Source organism: Rhea pennata, chromosome 21 (genome assembly GCF_028389875.1).
Source record: "Rhea pennata isolate bPtePen1 chromosome 21, bPtePen1.pri, whole genome shotgun sequence".
NCBI classification, from domain to species: domain Eukaryota; kingdom Metazoa; phylum Chordata; class Aves; order Rheiformes; family Rheidae; genus Rhea; species Rhea pennata.
The window spans coordinates 3,503,699-3,521,509 of NC_084683.1; the positions used below are offsets into that span (position 1 = coordinate 3,503,699).

At 42.6% G+C, this 17,811-nt stretch overlaps 1 protein-coding gene across 1 annotated transcript; it reads right to left on the reverse strand.

Moving 5' to 3' along the window:
- Positions 1-382: 382 nt before the first annotated feature.
- Positions 383-12,139, reverse strand: LOC134149726 (transcriptional repressor CTCF-like; the record flags this gene model as incomplete). Its single annotated transcript, XM_062592934.1, has 10 exons — positions 383-566; positions 1,672-1,839; positions 3,854-3,989; positions 4,403-4,585; positions 5,034-5,194; positions 6,663-6,812; positions 7,606-7,726; positions 9,984-10,117; positions 11,014-11,097; positions 11,410-12,139. Coding segments are annotated over 10 exons (2,049 nt in total), but the record flags the coding sequence as incomplete, so codon positions are not given.
- Between the last annotated feature and the right edge of the window lie 5,672 nt (positions 12,140-17,811).

Below are 17,811 nucleotides of genomic sequence, written 5' to 3' on the forward strand. Positions count from 1 at the left end.
ACTGGAAGTCCGGAGTGGTTTACCATGTACTCCAGTCAAGGCTCCCACTTTTGTATATTAAAACTTGCTGCATGTAAACACTGTCCTCGGACCAGCTTTACAATGCAGCTCAGATCAAAACTAATCAAGCGTCTCATAGGAAACCCTGAAGGACTCCAAAATATTTCCTAATGTTCCATGATCCTGTAATGCTAACATAAAACAGCAAGTTCTAGTTAAATCACATTCTAACATCATTTTAAGTTTTATTTCCCAGTAAGTTTGGTAAAATGGTCTAAAATGATGCATTTCCCAAAGCCAAGAAAAAGGGTAAAAGGAAAAATAGATTCGAGCCGCTTAAACACAGCCCAGGCCAGTTCAGCCTGCCAGTATAGTCGTCTTCCATCACCGGTCCATCATGCTGAGAATCATCTCAGGAGTGAGGTCTCCATTGGGAGCTTCCACTACAGCAGGTTGAGCTTCTTCTTCTTCCTCTACTGGTTCTGCATCAGGTTCTTTCTTTACTTCAACCATAGTATTTTCAATTTCACCAGTGTTCTGGTCTTCAACCTTAATGATTGCTGCAGCTAGAAGGGCAGAAAAGAAAGGGGATGGGGAGGAGGAGGAAAATGACAGATTTTTACTGGTTCCAGGGCTGGCCTGCACCTCCCTCAGATGACTTTTTCAGTTGATACTTAGACCTTTGCATAGAAAGGAAAGGAGGGGCTCCCAATAAAGACACATTCCCACCTCAGGGCAGAATAATTTAGCCTGCCTCTCATTCATCCAAGTATCAAGCCCCTACCTCCCTGGCTCCTGTGTGAAGATGTTTTAGCAGCAAATTTCAAAAGATATATAGGAATATATGAGACAGTATTTAAGCAATTTTTACAGAGTAATCGAGACTATCAATATACAGGTGCACCTCAAATCAGCTCCTCTACACTTAGAGTAAGGCAAAGTTTCAGTCAGATTCAGAGTCCACAGCAACACTAGTGAATATAGTCAACGTAAAATGCTTCTGCAGGCTGTAAGCTTTGGAAGGACATGTGCTGTATTTGGAGCACTGATCAAACAGCCAAGTCACCAGGCAGCATTCACCTCTTGAAGGAAGAACTGCTTCCTGCACTTTCTAAAATTTTACTTAGACTTTGTATAGCTATTGATTTCTATGCTTAAGAAGAAACCTCTGTGGAGTTGCAACTACGCAGTATTTATGCTATGCTCCAAACTACAGGTCTGAAGCATGTTTGCTTGTAGTAATATTTGCAAAAGTCTACATGCATAAAATACCATGGTGGTTCTTGTAACAGTTTCTTTAACAGCAAGTGCAACATGAGCAGACACCCAGCAACTGGGACAAAAAAAGAAAAAGAAAAAAAAAAGAAAGAAAGAAAGACAAAAAAAAGTTTGCACACACACTTATTAACTGGAATGTTATCAAAGAAAAAAAAACAAATCCTGTCATCTCCCTTTTGCATGATCTGAAACAGGCATGTTCCCTAACAACCAGGAAATGCTTGCAACAAGCATCATGCACAAGGAAGATCATAGCAAGCTAGAGAAAAGTGCAGCTATTTACTTTTTAAATAAGCTCACTTGAGGGCAGGAGTTCTCTGATGAGAGCTGCCAAATCCAAGGAAGATGCAGTTCAAACAAGCATTGTAACGTAAGCTTCAAGTAGTGACTTACGCTGGGATTGTTTTGGTTGGGTGGCAGCTTTGCCTGGTGGTCTTCCTCTTCGTTTCTGACTAGGAGGTGGTGCAGGAGCCTCTTGCTCAACTTCTGGTTCAGCCTCAATTTCTACTGCTGTCTCCTCTTCATCTTCATTATCATCCAAATCTGGTTCAGCACTTTCCTCTAGGAAAAAAGAAAAAAAAAATCCTCGAAGAAGTGCATTAAGCAAGTCTTTAGTTTAAAGAGGTTAAACACATTCACCTACAGAGCCATTACTTAATCCTCAATTGAAGGGAGCTGGCTCTGGTAACAGAGAAGGCGAATGAGGCCTTTGCTAAGAACCTAGTGGCACAGACTCAAGTTTGTTACTCCTACATTAAAGGGAACAAAATGCCATTCAGAAAGGGAAAGAAAACATGATTTCATTTGGTGGTAGTGACTTCAATACCTCTATGAAACACTCCAGAAGTCAAGAGTGATCCAACAGTAATTCTCCTAGCCCTCAAGAAACAGCAGCACTGTACTTATCTTTTTCTGTAACGTAGATCAGCAACTGGGGTAGCAGTTCCTGAACACCGCAACTAGTGTTCAGGACCTCAATGTCAAGTTGAAAACAGTAAAGTCACATGAAACTGGGGAGGTCTTAAGCATCACAGTTGAACACAGCTTTGCAGACACCTTGCCATGCTTTCAAGGATCATCAACATACCATAGGTCATCAATCAGTGACCAAGAGCATCTTCTCCAAGACCTCTCTTTATGACATAGAACAGCCTATTTTATGAGGCCCTGTCCACCAACCGATTTATGATAGCACCTCCCCTCCATGCCAACTAACTGCACTTCTTAGAAACTGATTCCAGTCCAATGGTGCTCATGACAAGTTTTAACTTCTTGCAATTTTTTTGTGGTGTATTGAGCTAATGGCGCAAAGTTTTATACTTCAGGACATCCCCGAAATTACCAGTTAGCACCATCAATGTGCCCAGAATACTCCATGCAAAACCAAATCAGACAAAAAGCAATAAAAGGTGTCAAGGGGAACAGACTGTCAGAAGGGTAAAATGACTGCCCCAGAATGTCTAAGCATGCCCACTGCACAGAAGAGTAGCTTATCTTCCTCATGAAGAGGTGAGCCATTGCATGAGGCATACTTCCATTTATCTGAGGGGGAAGAATGAACTGTAGAGATTTCATTTTCTTAGAAGCAGCAATAATGGCTCTAATACTTTTCAGTTAAGAGAGACACCCAAAAAGTATCCAAGCTGCACAACTGTTGACCAGGGTGTGATAAAAATGATTACTATCAAGTGAAAAATACCTTCAAAAAGGTGGCCATTGGTCTTTGGGATTCCACAAAGATGAGGCGTCATAACACATACCAGGCCTCAACTTCAAATCTCACAAGTAAATTAAGACAGAAAACAGAAAGCAGCCAAACATACCAGGGTTAACTATACGCTGCCATCTTATGGGTGCATTCCTGGCTTGAAAAAAGATCAGTTCAACATCCCAGAAAGACTGCAAATACTCTGGATATGATGTGCTTTCATCCCCCTCAGTCAGATTATGCTGAAGGGATTGATTTTATTGCCACGACATCTCACATTAGCATCTATTTGTTCTGTGCACTACTGCTTTCCAGACATTTCCTCATGTCTGTAAGCACCTACTTCCTTATGTACAAGGAGGTATGCATGTGCTGCACTATTGTACGCAGTCATTCAAAGACAAATTTCTTTTACTGAATTTTTCAGGTCCTACCTTTTTAGAGCTTCTTCATATTTTCCTCAGATCTCAACTTTTATCAACTATCAGTCTGTCTACTTCAGCAGCTGACAGGCCAAAGCAGGGGACAACATGACTTTAGTACTGGAAAAATGTATCAGACAGTGTACTAACACTCAGAAGAGCATGCAAGACAGACAACTGCAGTCTAGGCAAAGGGTAACAGACACAGCACTTTTTTCCCCAACTACTGAGTCTCGGAAGAGGTCCGGGACAGCCGAATTCACACCATCCTTCCTAAACACACACAGTCCTCTATGTACATACATACACAATCATTTTTTCCCCTTATCAAGTACATAAAGGCCTTTCAGGTACCAAACCAAACCTGCAGAACTGGCAAACAGCTAACAAAGAAACAATGAATCACAAGCCTGTAATGCTAAGAAGGTACTGAGCTGTATCTTACCACTATCAGAGGAATCTTCTTTCTTAGAGCGCATTTTTCTCTTTCTGCCACGTTTGCCCTTCTTTGTCTCTCCTCCATTCTCTCCTTCCCCACCATCTGGGCCAGAACAATTATCAGCATGTCTGGCCATTGTGTTCTGTTCAGAATGGGGGAAAAAAAACAAAAAAAACAACATGCATTGAAATCAAGATCAGATATTCTGGCCCTGTGTTTACACAGACATTTCTGACTGCTTGTCTCTTTTTCCTCTTTGTAATGGAAAAATGGAAAAATATAGGTAAATTTCACTAACTTCTACTCATAAAGCTGAGTTTTCCTACTGCTCATGATGCTACTGCTAGCACATGCCAGTATCAGTATCAATACCAGAGCCTCCTCTCAGAGAGCAGCAAGTGCCACCTTTTAAAAGATCAGTGTTGTGCCTTGTGCCCCAGCCACCCTTTTCTTTGAGTAACAGGGCTCCTCCCTTCCAAAACCCCCATTCAGCCAAAAAGCACAACACAAAATGTATTTATACACACACACACACACACACACACACTCCCTTACCCTGCGAGTGAAAGTTTTACCACACTTGGAACAGACAAATGCAGCAGGGACAAAGTTGGGATCATGGTATCGTTTGAAGTGCTTATCAAGGTGCTGTTTTTGACGGAAGGTTTTATCACAATGGCTACAGGCATAAGGTTTTTCTCCAGTATGGGTCCGTTTATGAATGATCATGCACCACTCCTGGTAGGGACAAACCAAAGAGAAAGAATAACTTGAAAACTTTCAGATGTAGACACTGAGAAATTTATTTCTGCAGGCAAGATGAGGTCAAACACTTTAGTCCAAGAAAAACACCCAGGAGAAGATGGTCCTGCCCGAGTGCAACCACACTCTGACTGATGGCATATTCGGTCCTACCTACTTCCATCCTCCAAGCAACTCTAGCTCTTTGTCAACCGATATGCCAAGGTTGTGACTTAACTCCCTTAAAAGATACTCTCCACAGGGGAGCACTTCAGCAGAAAGCAAAAGCCACTGAACTCTCCCATACCCTTTAAATAAATAAATAAAAGTCAGAGAGCTAACACTGATTTTGAAAGTTGGTCAAACTTAACAGATAAGATTTCTTAGCTTACGTGTTTAGCTCCTGTTCTACTGCTCTTAAGGGCTGTCAGTCCCACCAGCTTACCTTCCTGCATGCATAATCACACTGGTCACACTTGAAGCGCTTCTCATTCTTGTGAGACTTTTGATGCTGTTTGAGGGCATATCGCTCATGAAACACAGCATCACAGTATCGACACTTCTTGCCCTGCTCAGTGTAGGAATGCTGCTTTTGCAAATGGACACCTAGGAATGCAAGAACCAGAGCCTTTAATCACATCACGGCTATCCAAGGGTGAAAGAGCCTGGTATACAATCTCTCAGTGTCTTTCCCTCGGTATACTCTTGAGTTGATAAAGTGTTTGATGATATACCACATAACTTATATTCAAAATTCACTATCTGTAAAATACAGCAGGATTCTTAGACTGTTAGTGTGTAGACTATTTCAAAAATCCATCTCAAAAACATAGCAGCCAGATCACTGATGCCCAGGACTGCTTCGGACAATCTGTAAGGATTCTCTCGGAAGATAGAGCAACATAAATTTTTGCTACTGAAGTTCATGCAACAGATGAAGTAAAGTCAAGGTAAAACACAGCACTGTCCTCAAGACACTTAAGACCACTCTGAATTGCCTGAATACAGTCAGAAGCCAGGTAATACATTGGGAAACAGGATTTTTTGCAGGATCAGAAGTCAAAGTGACAGGACTAGAGGGTAACAGGGGTACCAACAGCTAACCCCTATCAGAGGTTTTAATCACTTTAAAATCCTCCAAATATGAGCATATTGCACCTGCACAAGGTAGCCTGCTGTAGCTTGAACAATCCTTATGAAAAAAAAAATCTTCACAGCTATTCTGTTTTTTCCTGTTATAGATCAGTACTTGTTTGCTTCATAGACACTTGGTGTCATCGTCTCAACGTGTCCTTCATTGTAGCACTTTACATCTGTTTGTTATGAAGGAGAACCTACCTTCCCGTTATTTGGTTGATATTTTGCTTATAGACAGAATTATGCCAAATCTCAGCCTTTTCTTCACTGAGAAAGATTATCTTCAATTGCTCTGGGAGTAGTACTATTTTTCACCTTCTTGTATATCATAAAAGAGAGCTTGCCTGCTAGAATCATGGGGAACTGCTCACCAGGTCAACACTCTCCTACTGCAAGGACTCAGGGCTTTTGTGACAACTCAGTCTCTCCTATTCTGTCTGTGGCACACAGATCCACTTTCTGAAAAATGAAATCATTTAGGCTAATTCAAGCCTTTCAGCTTGATGAAGATATATCTGGGTGATAATTAATGGCCTCCAATACATAGGAGGTCACGCCAAATGACCTTCCGATTTCTCGGACCTTAAGTCGTACAGTTAAAATATTCGTCTAAGTTCAATAAATGCCTCGCACCTATGGACATGAAAATAACTTGCCTTGGATGCTTGAAAAACATGCTGCATTTTCAAATAGTGAAAAGAAATTGAAAGTGCTGTTCCCATAGCATGCAGCAGTTACTGTAAGCTAAAAGGCTAAAAGTATGTATTACCAGCCACACTTCTAAGCCTGTGCTTCATTTTGTGCAGTTACTGGATTTACTAGGTTAAAGCGGGGGGAAGACAGCTGATGGGTTACATGAACTCTAATTTTGGGAAGGCATGTTTTGTGTAGCCTTCTGTAGTAACTTCGCTAATGGCCATGTTGCCAAGATACATACCCAAGTCCCTCTTTCTTGCTCTAACAGTATCACAGTGAGGACAGTGAAATTTGGCCACATTCTCCGTATGTTTCTGTAAAATGTGCATCTTCATGGTACCACTCCGAGCAAAGCGAGCATGGCAGATGTAACACTCATATGGCTTCTCTCCTACAGTAACGGAGGGAAAAAAAGTAGCACAAGCACTTTTATTAACAAGAAATCTAATCAAAAAGCCCTAAAATAAAATAACTCCCCAGAAACCAGCAAACAGCTCAATGATGTTTCTTTCTCTAGAAGTTTTAGTTCCCATAAATATCTTTCTACAACACAAAGACAAAACAAATTCACTCTTGAGCAAATGAGTTAATTATTAGTCCTTACAATGAGAAACACATTCAAGACCTACATGCAAGATGCTGGAACACTGTGAACATCAAATCTGAGATTTTCTTTTGAATGCTCATGCATACAAGCACAGTTCTGTCATTAAATTTTAGCAGCCTCATCAGTTTAGCACTCCAGCAGTGTTCCATGCTAGAAAAAAAGTCCTATTTCTATCACAGAAAAAACTAAGGATCTTTACAAACTGCATCCAGACACTGTTGCAATTACACTCAAGAATGAAACTAAAAATGGCTATAACCTTCAGTGGGAAGTAAAACATCAATAAAGAAGATATTGCTCATCTTCATACTGATAAAGGGCCTGTATTCTGTCACCTCACAGTGAAGGCAAAAATCAGAATCCTCTAGCACATTTCTCAGAGCAATTACTAGTGTCAGTTTATGAATTTATTAATGTTGATAAACAGTGCATTCTCTTCAGCTACAGACTTCATGATAATTTTACACTAAACTTGAATACTTCATTTTGCTGACTCCGAGCATGAGCACCATTATGCACTGTCCAAGCACTCAGACACCAGCACACAGACAGCGTGCTAAAAGCATGACATCAGTACCAGAGTGGGTCCTCATGTGCCCCTTCAGCGTGTAAGTATCCCTGCTGGCATAGCTGCACAAGCTGCACTGGAACGGACGCTCTCCAGTGTGAGAGCGAATGTGGCGTTTCAATTTGCTAACCTGAAAGCCAAGAGCAAGACTGGAGTTAGTAAGCATGAATAGGTAAGATTTCCAAAGTAAAGGAAATCAGTCAAAAATTTTGTTACAGTAACATTTTGTTTCAGTAGCAAGGTTAAAAATAATACAACCAACCAACCAACCAGTTTCAGTGCCAGTCTTGCACTGCCATGTAACCACTCATACTCCCTTTCCCACTCTGTTCCACCTCCCAGCTTTATTCCTAGTCTTGCTCCTACATTCAAAGCAGCCAGATTTTGTCTCCTGCACTCACCTTACTGGCATCAACCATCTCAACGTCAGAGGATAAGCTAAAATTTGAAAGCATCCTGGACAGACACAGAGAAAAAGCATTCCAGGAAAGCATGCACCCAGGAACACTGCAGATGTTCTTCCACAGGGTGCCTCCTGGGATGCCCTCCAGTTACTTTCAGGAAGAACATAAATCAGTAACTCAATAAAAAAGCCCTAGTCCTGCAATCAAGGTGACTTAATCCCTTTGCGCTCCTGCCATTATCTAGGAGGCATGAACATAGCTTAAAAATTAGCAGACATGAACGGAAAGCGTTTTCTGCTTCAGTAAGAGCAAGCTGCACCAACTGCTGTCTATAAAACCCTGCAACCAGCTCACATAGGACCAACTTGTTTATTCTTTCCTAATTCATGCACTGCAACACAACGCATTCATCACTTCAGACCTCAGGGCCTGGAATTACAACACCGCAGTCACAGCTCAAAGTTTTGTTTGTTTGTTTGTTTAATAAATAAATAGATAAAACTTAAAAGACCCACAAAAACCCCAGCATTCCCCCCTCAAAAAATAAACCCCAAAACATACACACACAAACTGAAACACCCACACCCAGAAAACTCAATAAATAAATAAATAAAAGAAGATTAAGCACCCAATTCAACATCTCCACTGTAACCTTCCTCCACTGCACAGATCACTTTTTAAAAATTTTGCTCGTGACCTTGCTCAGATTTCCTATCCCCACCTTGCAATGTAGTTTTTATTACATTTTAAAAGCTGTCCTGCAGCACAAGCAACAGTGCTGCTTAGGGCACAGGGTAGAACATTCAGGTAAGCTTTATTTGCTCAAGCAAATTAGATAACCTCTTAGAATTAGCAAAGCTGTTTTTCACTAATTTGGGAAAGCGCCATTCATTTTGGCAGCAGTCACTTTATCAACAGATATGTAAGATGCAAAGTGCACATTTTAAAATTGGAGAGCATCACTAGTCTTAAAGTACATTCTACTCAGCAGATACCTGCCTCCTTCAACTCCTTTACTCATCTTAAAGGACTGCTCTTTTTAAAAACAATGAAAACTACAGTCTCCAAAGAGGAAATGGAAATGATCTAGGGTTTCGGTGCACAAATATCCTCAAATAGGTTTCCCATCAACTGAGGAAACCCTATCACTTGCTTCCAAAAAAACAGACCTAATTCATTCAGAAAGCAGCTGTGCAGACGACCTCGGAGTGCTAGTGGACAACAAGCTGACCATGGGCCACCAATGTGCCCTGGTGGCCAGGAAGGCCAATGGTCTCCTGGGGTGCATTAGGAAGAGTGTTGCCAGCAGGTCGAGGGAGGTGAACCTGCCCCTCCACTCAGCCCTGGGGAGGACTCATCTTGAGTACTGTGTCCAGTTCTGGGCTCCCCAGTACAAGAGAGACACGGAGCTACTGGAGAGAGTCCAGCGTAGGGCTACGAGGATGATCAGAGGGCTGCAGCATCTGCTCTCTGAGGAATGGCTGTGAGAGCTGGGCCTGTTTAGCCTGGAGAAGAGAAGCTTGAGGGGGGATCTTATCAGTGTGTATAAGTATCAGAAGGGAGGGCATCAAGAGGATGGGGACAAACTCTTCTCAGTTGTCCCACACAACAGCACAAGAGGCAATGGGGCAAAAACTGAAGCACAGAAAGTTCCGCCTGAACGTGAGGAGGAATTTCTTCACTGTGAGAGTGACAGAGCAGTGGAAGAGGTTACCCAGTGAGGTTGTGGAGTCTCCTTCTCTGGAGATATTCAAAGCCCTCCTGGATGCAATCCTGTCTAACATGCTCTAGGTGACCCTGCTTGAGCAGGGGGGTTGGACTAGATGATCTCCAGAGGTCCCTTCCAACCTCACTGATTCTGTAATTCATAACCCATTTACTCAGAGGCTTTTCAAAAATGGTCAAGGAGGAAAGTTTGTAACAGATGATGAATAAGACTTGAAGCACACAAGCATGTACTTGGCACTGTGACAATTAACATACCTCCACACTAGCATAATCACACACTGAACATTTGAACGGTTTCTCGTGGGTGTGTTTGTAGCGGCGATGCCGAACCAACTCTCCACTGGTCACAAAGGCCATGTCGCAATCTGGGCACTTGTGAGGGCGTGTACCTAATCATTTGCAGAAAACAGGAAGATGGGGACATTCAGATTTAGTGGCAAAAAATATGACACAGCTTCTCCCTCTCCACCCCCCCCCCACCATGAATCAGCAATGTTCCTTTTGTTCTGAAAGATTAGATTACAGCAGCAAATGGCACGCAGGCATCATAGCCTTTGTATAAACAGCCAATGGACAGAAGATACTGCTAGAGAGTGTACATCCCTTCAACGAGGGAAACAAACTCCCTTATTTTCTTATCACTTGGCTATTTGCAAATTTCAAACCATTCAGTTAGATAATGCAGAGGTATGAAAAGAAAGCTAAGAACATGAATTACACTTTTTTGGCAGAAGGGTCAAAAGAACATTGTTTAAATTTGATGACAGTTACGAAATTACTCCTATATTAAGTTTTATAACAGAAACTTAAGTGAGGAACAGTGGAAACATGCTTTCATTCCTACATGTTTTACTGGTCCAGTTTATAACCTATTCCCTGTTTTGTTTTTCTGCTCCATCTGCCTTCTGTTTAGCTCCAGCCTCACCTTATTTTTCCATAGGAAGCAATGGCAGCACAAACCTCAGAACACAGCAAACTGAGGGCCCTAATAACACCCAAGACAAACAGAATGTCTTCTACAGCTTTAAGTAACTTCGGATCAGTCCCAGAGTTCGTTTTTGTATCTATGTACAGAATGAGCTTTGCACCTAACATGGTCAGGTGAAAAATTGCTCTCACAGGGGAAGAAAAAAAAATAATAAAGAAAGAGAGCAGCATCGCATAGTTACTTCCTTTCCAGCTTGTCCCATAGAGGAAATCTGACAGATTCAGATAGACCCAACTTGCCTATAGAATAAAGACAGAGTAGATTCCATTAGAAGAATGTACACAAAGGTCTGAGTACCTGTGTGAGTGTTGAGGTGCTTCCTCAGTAATGTGACTGTCTGAAAAGCTCTGCCCCCCCAAAAACTAATTATACCACTGGTTCCTGATGTAAAACTTTATGGTACACAATAATCTCTTGAATATGCATTACAGCAAAAAGCAGAACCTTTTCAACTGTAGTGATATGGGAATACTAATACCACAGCATCACACAAGGCAAATGAGCTCCTTTGCAAACCTACAGACAGGAGAGAGCAGGTTTGCCCAGAAAACAGAGCTGAGAGCTCTTATACAAAACGGTAAGTGACACTGAGCATGCCTGCTTTACTCCCATTTGCATCTACTCAATCACTTCAACTGTATTGCAAGGTGCAGTCACAACCAGTGCAGTTTAGAAATCCGCTTACAAACCCACCTTTCCTTTTGATTTTTGTTGGTTTAGGTGGCTTCATGTTACCCACTACTTTTTCTGCATTGACCTCAGACAACAAACCCCCCTGGTGCTCCTCTTCAACGTCATACACAGAGACATCCACATCTTCGCCTTCCTCAGTGTAGCGTAGCTTACTCTTTTGGTTTTTCTTTGTTTTTTTGGCTGGTGGCTGATAGTCTGGATCTTTTTGCCAATTAGGATCTTCTTGGGGCTGAAGTTCACCTTGTTCCAGCGTCTCCACCTCACCATTTGCACCCACTTTCACTACCTGGAAGCCTTCTGGTAAAGGGGGAGTGTGACAGATCATGGGCTCTCCCTCTTGCAGGCCTCCTTTGGAAACCTCATTTTCATATGCTCCCTGAAGTTCTTCCACAGAAGTGGTGGCAACAGGTACAGTCACTGGAACTGGTACTTGGACCAGCTGAAGCTCACCAAGATTTATAGGCTGCTCTTCCATATTAACAACCTGAGGTGTTATGATCTGTGTGTCATCCACTGTAGCCTCCGTTTCCTGAGGCACTGCACCTTCCATTACTTCAGTCTTCATTTGAAGAAGTGTTGGATCCAACTGTTCCATCATAACCATCTGCACACCACTGTTGACATCCTGAACTACTTCACCCCCATCTGCTTGGTTTGGTGGTATACGACAAGCATCGTCCTCCTGCCCAGCTTCACGGCGTCTTTCATAGGTTTTTCTCTCTTTTCCCTTAATAAAAAAACAAGCAAACAAAAAAAAATCAGAAGAGAGAATATTGCACATCATCTGATGTAATAATGTGCCATAATAATGGCACACACCCCACAGAGGGACAAGTGGCCTAACCGAAAACCATCAGCTCAACAGCAACAGCATACTGCAGCCAGTTTTAAGAAAACAAATCCAAAACTGTAAGCATCAGTCTCTGCTAGCGTATTGTCGCTGTAAATCAAGGTGATCACAGAATCCTGCCTGGAGTGAAACAGCCGCTGTACCAGTTTCATGGAAAGGAAGGAAAGCAAGGAAGAGAGATTAAGGGATATGTATGTTTCTCCTTCTCAAGGACTGCAAATCGCTAAGACAAGTGATACGGCACGACTACTCCTTATTACCAATCTATGTAAAATAAATAAGCTGAATATCAGAAGCAGTCCTGTGCTATAATCACATTATTTTTATGTCATTAGAAATCTTACCTGTAAAAAAGCTGACTCTGTAAAGCACAATATAAATCTGGACCCCCCCCAAAAAAAAACAACCTCCCCCAACGACCGCACTCAAACAAAAAAAAACTTAGTCTGAGAATAGTGATTTCCCCCCTCCCAAGATAAAGCTTTGAGAATGCAAAGCAAGAATTTAAGTCTTCAAAGTTACTCTAAATTAAGTTCATATTTCATGTAAAACTCCAGCTTCAAACAACTATTTCCTCTATGTTTAGACTTCTCTGAACAACACTTGATTGGCATCTTCTTTAAAAAAAGAAAAGGAAAAAAAAGAAGAAAGAAATAAAAAAAAGGGGAAAAAAAAGAAAAAAGAAGAAAAAAGAAAGGAAAAAAAACAAGGATAAGTAAATTTCTTGGGAGTATCCTGAGCTCCATTCCTGTTTCCATTTATGGGCACTGCCTTGCCCTTGAAGGCAGAACACAGGATGAACTTGAGCACAGTGCCCTCTGTGGGTCGAAGGAGCCCCAGGATGCAGACAAGGCTCGTTAAAATTTTATTTCAATCTAAATGGTCTGGACTCAGAGCTACATGACTCTAGTGATTTCTCATGAAAACTAGGCTAAATCTAGCCAGGGCATCAACAGCATGTAATAATTCTAAAGCTCAGTATTTTAGCAGGTAGGTCTTAATTTTAACTCTCAGAACTTTTGTATAAAAGCATTATCTCGTTTTTGACAAATTTCTCCTCTCTTCTCTCTTGCCCCAACAACCCAGCATTATTCTCTACACAAGATTGTTTCAAAACCCCTCAAAAAACTCTAAGACACCCCCAAACACCTGCCACCTTCAAAAAAAAAAACCCATCCCCACCCCCCCCCCCAAAAAAATCACACAGAACTAACTCCACCCAATCATCTTATGAAGCTTGTGATCAAATTCTAATTCCAATCCCAGGGCTGATAGGAGACATCCACATTTTCTCATTTTATCTGTCGGCCTCTCAGACCAACTAATAGGACCTCTTAAAGCTATCTTTTAAACTCCGTACATTTCGTATCATGTCACTACCAGCTGTCTAAACATAGCCTTGCGCATTCGTTTCTGAAATACATGGGCATATATACATAACATGAAACATAGCTATCAGTCTTTATTAGACTTCAGAAATACAAGACACGTAATTATTATTATTTTAGAGAATACTCGCTTTTACTGTTACGGCCTTTTCTAGTATCCTGCACTACTTCTTTGAGAAAAAGATGTTCTTCTCTTTTTTCAGTCTGCTTGGACTAGGGTCACTTACTAATGTGCAGCCTTGATAGTCTCTATGTTTCTTGTGGGCAGCAGCAGTCTGCAGGGGGCACCAGATACCCAGAAATACTGACATACGGCTTCATGTGCACTCCCTGCAGGGATCCTGCTTCTCCTTTTTCTTAACACTCATCAGCTTTTCAAGTCACAGCAAATCCATATGGACAAACAGCTGAAGAACACGAGACGATGCAAGTACTTTACACTAGCCAGCAGGCGATCAGAACGGAGCTTTGGTCTTTAGCCTGCAGCAATTGTGAAAGCGTGCCCAGCTGGGCTGAAACCCCTGGCCTCCAAGCGACTGACGCCCAAGTCACCTCAGAGCCACAAACAGCAGACATGGCCCTGCCACTGGCCTGCACGCTGCTCAGCCACAAGGCATCTCACAAGCCTGACCGTAGCACCGGCCTGTCACGCACGCAGGCACAAGGCACTTCCCAACCACCACCACCACCAGTGGCCACAGCACTGGCCTGTCACGCACGCACGCACAAGCCTCCTCACAGCCACCACCAGCAGCCTGCGCAACAGCGCTCGCCTCAGAGGCACTCCGGCACTACGCAATCAAGAGATGCAAACAACAACAACATCACCCCACTGGCCCAGCAGCCGCTCCTTCTCAGCTCACCGCACAACCACTAGCACCTGACGCGGGCCTGCCACTGGCCTGCAAAGCAAACAGCCCAAACTCAGTGCACGCTCCCAAACATCACACAACAGCCTCACACTGGCCTCTTACACCCTCACTCAGCAGCAGCCTCACAACTCTGGACAGCAGGCAGCATCCGAGCATTGCAGGGTCACGCACTGAGGCTGTTAGAGAAATACTGTGAGCGAAACCTTGCAAATAGTTAACAAGACTCAAGGACAAGGGGGAGAGAAAAACAGTACTGCAAAGGATAACCAGCTACGGCTAAAGAACCTTGATGAAACCACAGCGCTTTGAAGATTGCGAGGGGTAGGTAAGATAAAAACAGCAGAATAACCCAGAAGACCTTAGGTTCATTAAGGCTTATTAACATATTAAACTTCACACCCCTAAATGAATAATGAGATGGAAATGACATGATAATGATGTTACCGCCTCTTCTTCGCTTCCTATGCTAATTAACAAGAATGTGAAAGCACAAGCGCAGACCGATTACCTGAGGTAATGAAATCGTAACCAACAGAAAGATTTGTATAAAATACTCCCTGAAAAGTGTGTATAAATCAAGAATGAGAGGGGGAGAAGGTGTGCTAGCTTTGTGGATTTACCACCTAGCACCCATCTCTGCACAGAAATGAAATAAACAAATATCTTGACCCTGTGTGTCTATTGGTTGCTTGCACACCAGGTAACAGAACCCAGATTTTGGGACAACAGTTTGGAGACCCAGATGGGACTTGCCAGAAGGCCTTGCCCGGATCATCTTGCCGTTCCCGACAGCAGACTGGATCAGATTGAGCTCCAGCGCGTACCGACCTGTTGATCGGGGAGTCCTCCGACGCCCCTCCGAAGTCGGGACGACAAGAGACTCAAAGGTGCAATGCCAACCAGAGATATTTGTGCCAGGGCGAAAGGGGGGTGAATCTTTGGATTGGTGAGTATAAAATTTATTTACTTCCGCGGAAGATCATGTTGAATTAAGTCGCACGTAGACACTTGGCAAGGGTTGCCTTAAATTGACCAGAGGGGTCAGAGCTGAGTGCGCACGAAGGTACAGGAAAAAAGGTATTTCTAGGTAATAAAGTTGGTATTTCTAGGTAATTGACATGGGATCAAGCCAATCCATGATTCCTCCCTGTAGCCCTTTGGGTTGTATTTTGAAACACTGGAATATTTTTGGAGGAGATCGGATGACAAAAAAAGAATGAAAAGATGTTGTCATCAATGGTGGCCAATGTATAAGTTGGAATGTGATGAGCAATGGCCAAAAAATGGGACCTTGAACCGTAATACTATATTACAGTTACTGCTGTTTTGTTGCTGGAAGGGGAAGTGGGATGAAATACCCTATGCGGAGGCTTTTGTGTCACTATATAGGGAACCAGAAATTCAAAGGGAATGTGAACTTACAAGTAAAGAGGAATCTGTAATGGTTGCAGTAGGAAAAAAGGAAAAGAGCGGGTATTGTGCTAACAGAAAAATTCTGAATGGAGAGAAGCAGGAGGATGTACAACTACTGACAGTGCCCCCCTCTTGTGGAAACGATTCCACACCAGTTGAAGCATCGGCCCCCCCACTAGAAAGTAAAGAGTCCAGCCCTGTTTCTGGCCGAACTAGGAGACAGAAACAACCTGTTATACAGGCTCCTTTGAGACAAGCAGTGGGACCAAAAGGGCTGCCAATATTTGTACATGTTCCTTTTACAACCTCGGATTTACTAAACTGGAAGTAGTCTATTGGATCATATAGGGAAAATCCTGAAAAGCTGCATCAACTTTTGGAGACTATTACGATAACTCATAATCCTAACTGGGGAGATGTGCAGGCGCTGTTGAATACTTTCCTGACAGGAGAAGAAAGGAGGCTGGTAATTGATATGGCAAAAGAAGAGGGTGAGAGAAGGGACAGAAAGGGGGATCCTGAGGTCTATTTACCCACCAGAAAGGATCCAGAGTGGAATCCAAATAGGAGCTGGGGTAGGGAGCTCTTGAGGCAGTATCAACAGCTAATTTTATATGGGGTTCAGTACGGGGTTCCGAAACCAAAGAATGTATCAAAACTGTATAAAGTAAAGCAAGGGCCTGAAGAAAATCCCTCGGCCTATCATGAAAGATTATGCAAAACAGCCAGAAAATGGACAGGCCTGGATCCAAATGAGGAAGCGAATCAAAGACTGTTTAATACGCTATTCATTGGCCAGTCAGCTCAGGATATTAGAAAGAAGCCACAGAATGTAGATGGAGCTAGGGGAATGTCTATTTCACAGCTGATAGAAATAGCGTATAAGGTATAGAATAATCGAGATGAAAAGAGAACAAGAGAAGCACAAAATCGAATGAAACTACAGGCTCCTATCCTGGCAGCTGTCCAGAGGAATGAATTCCAAGGCAGGGGCAGGGGAAGCAGAAGAGGTAACAGAGGAGGAAGAGGTGGAAGGGGAGGGAGGCCAGGAGGAGGCCTCCCTAGACCCGCTTTGGGTCCAAATCAATGTGCAATTTGTAGACAGGAAGGGCACTGGAAAGATGAATGTCCAAATCGAAGAAAGATAACAAAGCTACAGAGCCCAGCAAACACCAACCTAATTATGTTAGAGGAGTCAGATATGGAATGAAGGGGACGGGGGGAGAAAATTAGAATTTCCTCAGCTGATCCCCTGGTTCCAGTAAAGCTGGGGAATGAAACTATAGATTTTTATTAGATAGTGGAGCCACTCATTCAGTGATAACTAGTTGTAAAGGACCCTTAAGTAAGATTACTACCAAGGAGTACTAGTATCCATCCAACCGTGCCAAACCCATATATTCTTTTAGCCTCGGTGCCTGAGACTAACAATATTTTCACAGTGGTAGATTTAAAAGATGCTTTTTTCTGTATTCCTATAGAAGAATAAAGCCAGACAATTTTCGCCTTTGAATGGGAAAGTCCCACCACGAGGAGGAAGGAGCAGTTATGCTGGACGGTTCTTTCTCAAGGATTCAAGAACAGTCCTACCCTGTTTGGTGAGATCTTGGACAAAGAACTAGCCCAATGGCAGGAAGGTAACAAAGATGTCACTCTTTTACAGTATGTGGATGACATTTTGATTGGAGCGGATTCAGAGCAAATATGTTTAGAGGTGACAGTGAGTCTGTTAAATTTTTTGGGACTTGCCAGGTATGGTGTTTCAAAGAAAAAGGCTCAGATTGCGAAGAAGGAAATCCAATATCTTGGTTTTAAAATATCAAAAGGACAACGTGCACTAGGAGCGGAAAGAAAAGAGGCTATATGCCGAATTGCAGTA